Source organism: Camellia sinensis, chromosome 9 (assembly GCF_055761805.1).
Source record: "Camellia sinensis isolate YWXY chromosome 9, ASM5576180v1, whole genome shotgun sequence".
In the NCBI taxonomy this organism is placed as follows: domain Eukaryota; kingdom Viridiplantae; phylum Streptophyta; class Magnoliopsida; order Ericales; family Theaceae; genus Camellia; species Camellia sinensis.
The window spans coordinates 62,056,163-62,063,294 of record NC_138969.1 but is presented as its reverse complement, the minus strand read 5'-3'; the positions used below and the strand labels follow the sequence as shown (position 1 = coordinate 62,063,294).

At 44.7% G+C, this 7,132-nt stretch overlaps 1 protein-coding gene across 1 annotated transcript; it reads right to left on the bottom strand.

The window, feature by feature from the left end:
• Nucleotides 1–6,292: 6,292 nt before the first annotated feature.
• On the bottom strand, nucleotides 6,293–6,775 carry LOC145799474 (uncharacterized). The gene has a single exon (XM_082889063.1). The coding sequence runs from the start codon at nucleotides 6,773–6,775 to the stop codon at nucleotides 6,293–6,295; it is 483 nt and encodes a 160-aa protein (XP_082745189.1).
• Between the last annotated feature and the right edge of the window lie 357 nt (nucleotides 6,776–7,132).

Below are 7,132 nucleotides of genomic sequence, written 5' to 3'. Positions count from 1 at the left end.
TGGAAAAGAAGAAAATTGTCGAGGTCACCGAGCAGAAGAAGCAGATGGAAGATGCTGAGGGCCGAGGGTTCAAAGAAGGGGAAGCAACCTATGTCTTGCAGTGTGAGACTGCTAAAGACATTTTTTTCAAATGCGGGTGGAAGGCTACGGATGTCAATCTCGGGCAAGGGCAAGAAACCGAGGTCTTTCTGAACCCTTCCCCTTACTTCATACCAAGCTACATGGAGGACTATGCCAACGCGGTCCAACAGAAACTTCTCCAAGAATGGGAGGAGAGGAAGAATCCCTTGAACCCAATAATGCCCCGCCAGCAAACACTGACCTCGGTCTCCAGCCTTCTCAGGAAACTCGGGTGGATTCGCTTAGCCAACCGGTGCTACGTATAGTTGAAGGGGTGCCTATGGCCGATATAGCCTGGGAAGTCACCACCGAAACCGGCCTCCTGAGTGGCGAAGTCGGGGTTGATCTGGATACCGATTTGGACGACCTTTTTGCCTGATTTTTTCTATTTTTTTTACTTTCAATGAAAATGTAATCAGGCTGCAAGCCCCTCATCTTGTACTGAATTTCCAATGAATAAATCTTTTATTTGATCTTTTTGTTTGGTCACCATACTTCTTTCCTTCAGTGTACTAACTTTTTTACAAGCCTAGCTGGCCTATTTTAGCTCAGCCTTCCCCTATACTGCCCACCTTTTTTGGCCGAGATAATTATCTCGGCCAGATGACAACTTTGGGATCTAGATAAGTGTTAGTCAAACCTGCCAACATTTTTCCACCTAGATCCTTATCCCGGCTGTTGAACGAAAAACGTTGCTCAAACTTACCAACCTTTTTCAGTCTAGATCCTTATCTGGGCTGAAGAAAGGAAAGTGTTGGTTAAACCTGCCAACCTTCTTGAGTCTAGATCCTTATCTCGGCTGAAGAAAGAAAAGTGTTGGTCAAACCTGCCAACCTTCTTCAGCCGAAATCCTTCTTCAGCCTAAATCCTTATCTCGATTGAAGAAAGAAAAGTGTTGGTCAAACCTGCCAACCTTCTTCAGCCTAGATCCTTATCTCAGCTAAAGGTTGAAGAAAGAAAAGTGTTGGTCAAACCTGCCAACCCTCTTTAGCCTAGATCCTTATCTCGGCTGAAAAAAGAAAAGTATTGGTCAAACCTGCCAACCTTCTTCAGTCTATATCCTTATCTCGGCTGAAGAAAGAAAAGTGTTGGTCAAACCTACCAACCTTCTTCAACCTAGATCCTTATCTCGACTGAAGAAGAGGACTAAGTGTTGGTCAATCATGCCAACCTTCTTGAGCCTAGATCATTATCTCGGTTGAAGAACAAAGGGTATTGGTCAAACCTACCAATCTTCTTGAGCCTAGATCCTTATCTCGGCTGAAGAAGATAACTTAAGTGTTGGTCAAACCTGCCAACCTTCTTGATTGCCCCCAGTTGGCAATAACTATGAATAACTTTTACAAAGGAAAGAATTTTACTAGCAAAAAAAAAAAAACTACTTGTTTTATTGCAAAAAAAAAAAAAAATTACAAGTGTTTTTAAGAAAAAGCTAAAAGTAAAATAGTTTGAGGTTAACCGTGTTCTATGGCCTGGGAATAGCTTTGATGTCCATATCTTCTAAGTGATATGCCCCTTTTCCCGTTAAGCCAATCACTTTGTATGGTCATTCCTAGTTAGGTCCTAACTTGCCATCTCCAGGTACCAAAGTGTTGCCCATTACTTTGCGTAGTACCCAATCTCTAATCTTGAATTGTTTTGGGTGCACCGTTTTGTTGTGTTTTCTAGACAACTCCTGTTGATATGAAGTAGTGTGCATCAATGCCCTTTCTCTTCTTTCTTCTGCGAGGTCGAGTTCTAGGGCTATGGCCTCTCTATTCAAGTTTGGATCAAAATTTTTGCTTCTAATAGTGAGGAGGCCCATTTCCAGGGAGATTACTTCCTCTATGCCATAGGCCAATGAAAAAGATGTTTCGCCAGTTGACCGCCGAGGTGTAGTACGGTAAGCCCATAAAACATGCGAAAATTCCTCAGCCCACTTGCCTTTTGCTCTTTCCAACCTCGTCTTCAGACCGTCTAAGACTACTTTGTTGGAAGTCTCAGCCTAGCCATTAGCTTAGGGGTACACCGGTGTAGAGTTGTAAAATTTTATCTTATTTTCTTCACAAAAGCCTCTAAAGATTTGCCCATCAAACTGAGTGCCGTTGTCGGATATTAAAGCCTTGGGTATGCTGAACCGAGTCATGAAGTTCTACCAGACAAACTTCTTGACATCTTTTGTTTTTATGGATGCGAGTGCTTCTACCTCTACCCATTTTGTGAAATAGTCTGTTGCTGCGAGAAATAATTTTCTGTTACCGGGTGCAGTTGGAAATGGTCCTACTATATCCAGGCCCCACATTGAAAAGGGTCACGGGCTGGTCAATGGTAAAAGCTCTCTAGCCGGTTAATGTATTTGGTGTGCGAACTTCTGACATTTCTCACATCTCTTAACATACTTCTCTGAATCTGCTAGCATGTACAGCCACCAATATCCCTGTGAAATTGCTCTGTAGGCCAGCGATCTTCCCCCTTGGTGGCTTCCGCAGACGCCTTCATATATTTTGAATAAAAATTCCTCGACCTTACTGGGATGGACACACTTCAAGTAAGGTCATGTAAAGGTTTTTGTGTATAATGTTAGTGATGAAGAGAGCCAAAATCACTATGATTTTGCTCTAATTTTGTTGGCTTCTTTCTTTTCTTTGGGTAAGATATCATCTTTTAAAAATACTATGATGGGGTCCATCCAAGAAGGGCTCAGCTCAGCACAATACGCTTCGACTGCTTTAGGTTCTTCAATACTTGGTCTGGGTAGGAAGTCAATCTGTCATTGACGCAAAACCGACCAGTTCATCTGCTTTACTATTTTCCTCCCGGTCGATTTGCTCTATTCGGACTACTTCAAACTTCGTGATCTCATTTATGACCAAGTCTTGGTACTTAGCCATCCTATCATTCTTTGCCTCGTAGTCGCCTGAAATTTGGTTGACTACTAGCTGGGAGTCACTGTACACCATCAGTTCAGTGGCCTTCATGCGAAGTGCTGATTTCAAATCTGCTAACAATGTTTCATACTCCGCCTCGTTATTGGATGCTAGGAAGCCAAGGTTGACTACCTGTTCAATTGTTAGGCCATCCGGTGAGATGACAACTATGTTAAGTCTTGCACCGTGCCTGTTAGATACTACATCCACGAAGAGTTTCCACATCTCTCCGACGAATAGCTTCCAGCAAGTGGAGGGATCAGATGATGTCTTGGAATCAAGGGCGTTGCTGATGCCTTCTTCTAGGTTAATGTCTGTTGTTGAGCTTCGATCCTCACTGTTTGACTGTCTTAGGGCTTTATTTTTGGGTAAGTCCTTGCTGGCAATGCTGCGGTATGTTCCTTCTTCCTATTATTTAGGCCTAAATGGCTTGCTATTTAGTTGAGCGTCCTGTTTTGGGGGCTGCGCCATTCTTGCGGCATTGTCCCTCATTCTTTCGGTTATTTCAGTCAAATCGATTGGGTAAACATGATGACTGCCTGGTGCGAACACGGCTACGAAGTCTGCCAAAGCTTGGACCTTTATCGCGGTTCTTGATTGAAACTTAATGTCAAACTACCCCAACTCCACTGCCACTTCAAAATTTGTCTAGAAAAATTCGCCCTCTCAAACAAAGCTTTTAAGGAGAAGGCTGTTAAGACAACCATGGTGTGGGCATGGAAGTAGTGCGACAACTTTTTTGATGCCATTATCAAAGCTAAGGCCAGCTTTTCCAACGATAGGTACCTTGTCTCAGCGCCCAACAATGTCTTGCTCACATAAAAGATAGGCATGTGTTGTATTCCTTCAACTTTTACCAACACCGCGCTAACCGCATGCTGGGAAACTACTAAGTACAAAAAGAGCTCATCTCCTGGTACTGGGGTTACTAACAACGGAGGAGAGGTCATGTAGTCTTTTAAGCTTTTCAGGGTACGGTCGCACTCATCATCCCACTCAAACTTGGCCTTCAGCGCTTGGAAGAATGGTCGACACCTGTCTGATGACTGACTTATGAACCGATTGAGCGCGGCTACTAGACTAGTGAGATGCTGCACCTCTTTGACTGTGTTGGGCCTCTTGAGATCTTGGATGGCTTTGATCAGAGAGGGATCAGCTTATATACCCTGGTTGGTCACTAGAAAGCTTAGGAATTTACTTGACCCTACGCCGAATACGCACTTAGATGCGTTCAGACGCAACTTGTGGAACTTCAAAATTTGAAACATTTCATCTAGGTCCCTGAGATGGTCCATCTCATCTCTGCTCTTGACCACCATATCATCTATGTAAGTCTCCATTGTTTTGCCTTACAATGGTTTAAATATTTTGGTGATCATCCGTTGGAATGTAGCCCCTGCGTTTTTTAGGCCAAAGGGCATGACCTTGTAGCAATATAGTCCTCTAAGTGTTGTAAATAATGTGACCTCCTGACCCGGTTCATACATAGTGATTTGATGGTAACCGCAATACACATCAAGAAAGCTAAGTCAGTTATGCCCTGCTGTTAGGTCCACTAGTTGGTCTATTCGTAGTAGGGGAAAGTTGTCCTTTGGGCATGCTTTGTTGACTGTTTTGTAGTCCACGCAGACTTGCCATTTGCCATTCTTTTTTGATACCACTACAGTGTTGGAAATCCATCTGGGATAGTGTACTTCTCTGATTACTCCTGCCTCCAGTAAGTTTCTCATTTCCTTCGCCACTATCTCTGCGTGGTGGAGTGCCGATTGGCGAGTTTGCTGTATAATTGGTCTGGCAGTTTGATGGACATTAAGTTGATGGCAGATGAAATTAGGGCCAATGTCAGGCATGTCATACGGTGTCCAAGCGAATACTTCGATGGTAGAGGCCAAAAATTCCATGATCTCTATTCTCTCGGTGCTGGACAGAGATGAGCCGAGCAAAAAGAACTTTTCTGGGTTCTTTTCGTCTATCCTTATCTCAACCAAGTTTTCCACTGCCTTCTGTTCGGCTATTTTGCTGACGTCTGCGAACAATTCGTTTCTTTCTAGTTCTTCTACCATCTGTACAAACCCTTTTGCAGCTCGACTGCCGTTTACTATAACAAAGCACTGTTTTGACATGATTTGGTCCCCCAAGACTTCTTCAATCACTCCAGTTTCGTTGGGAAACTGTAACACCTGATGGTAGGTTGATGCCACCGATCGCATGGCGTGTAACTATGCTCTTCCCAAGATTATGTTGTAAGTAGAAAGGACTTTCAATACCCAAAATTCCACCTGTTTCGTCATCGTTCCTGCCTTGACTGGCAGAATTATCTTGCCCACTGGCCACTCTGGCATTAAGTTAAAGCCAACTAAAGGAGATGTTCCAGGTGACAAGTCTCTGTCCGCCAATTTTAGCTGCTTGAAGGTCTCGTAGTACATTATCTCACAGGAGCTCCCTTGGTCTATTAGGATCCGCTTGATGTCGAAGTTCTTGACGCGCAAAGTAACCACCAATGGGTCATTGTGAGGACATTGTAACCTTGTTAAGTCCTTGTCAGAAAAGGAGGCGACGTTCGTTGCCTTTGTTTTTTCCCTTTTGATGGTAGGTTGTGCGCTTAGTAGCTCTCTCAAGTGCTCAACCTCTTTGATCATCCCTCTGAGCTCACATATCCTCTCGTGTTCGACGATCCCATGTATCACGTTGATTATGCCTTGGAGTGGACCGTCGACCGGCATCCCATTCGACCTGTTGCGGTCCTGGGGGGCCGGCTATGTTCCCCCTTCTATATACTGGTCCAAGTGACCAGCGGCCCCTAACTCCTCCAGATGTTGCCTCAATAGTGTATAATTTTCAGTTCGGTGCCCCTTTTCATCATGGAAGATGCAACGATACCTATCATCATAGCCTCTCTGTGCTTCTCCTAACTTGGCTGGCCGCTGAACGAAGGGTTCGTCGCGTATCTCGCTAAGAATCCAGTAGATAGTTTTGTTGAATACCGTAGTGATGGCATTGCGGACTCTCAACTTCCTTGCTTGGGGGTCCTCTCTATTGGCTCGTCTGCCTTGCCCATTCTTGCTTTGTTATTTTTCTTGCCCGATCGTGTTTTCCTTTGCCGCAAGCTTTCTATCTGACATCACTGTTGTGCCAGTTTTTGCTTTGGTGTGTGCGACATCTTTTTTTACTCGGATGTGCTGATACACTCTTTTCAGTAGGGCCTCCATTGTGAGGGTTGGATTCATTGTCATTGAATCCCTCAATTTATTGCCAGCTGGCAAACCTCACTTGTACTGCGTAATAGCTAGGTTTGTGAGGCAATCTCCAATCTGGTTAAAAGTCTCCCAATACCGGTTATTGTACGACCTTAATGTTTCCTTATCGCCCATATCTATGGAGAGAAACTGGTCAATCTCCACAGGCATTTTGGCGTTTGTTCTGAATCTGGCTACAAATGTCTCTGCTAGTTGCGCCCATGAAGCTATGCTACCTTCTGGTAACCTTTCAAACCATGTTAGACCCAGGTCACCAAGGCTGGAAGGGAATAGGATACACATTAGAGCCTCGTTTTGCCGATACACCGCCATGACCTGGCAGAAGTGGCTCAAGTGCATGTAGGGATCCAACTTTCCCTCATAGATAGTGAATTTGGGGTGGTGGAAGCCGAAGGGTGATGGTGCGTTCTCTATCGCCGAAACGAATGACGAGCGTTGCAACCTTACTAACGCTTTGTCTGTCGGTTCATAGGCAAGGCATGGCTCTGGCATTCCTACCTTGACACTCTTATCTGTTCTAGGAGCCAACTGTTGTAGTGCGAAGACTCTACGGGGGTCGCGAGCCTGAGTGTCTTCTCTCCTTTAAGCCCTCTCCTTAAGTATGGCCTGCAGGTCCTCCGACCTAGGCAATTCCATGTGCCTAGATGTCGTCTGGTGCGAATGCAAGGGCCGATAACTGCTTCCTTTTGTGTAAGACCTCTCAATCCTCGTTCTCTCAGACCTGGAATAACGAGTCCTAGAAGTCCTTGATTGTGTATCACCCAACCTAAGGCTTCTACTTTCAACTTGTGATGGTGTGACTTGTCTGTCACGATCTTCTGAGTGGTAAGAGCGTGTGTTACCTCTGCG

Bases quoted from the DNA above. Each gene is read 5' to 3' on its own strand.
- LOC145799474 (XM_082889063.1), bottom strand. From the start codon at position 6,775: ATGCCAGAGCCATGCCTTGCCTATGAACCGACAGACAAAGCGTTAGTA.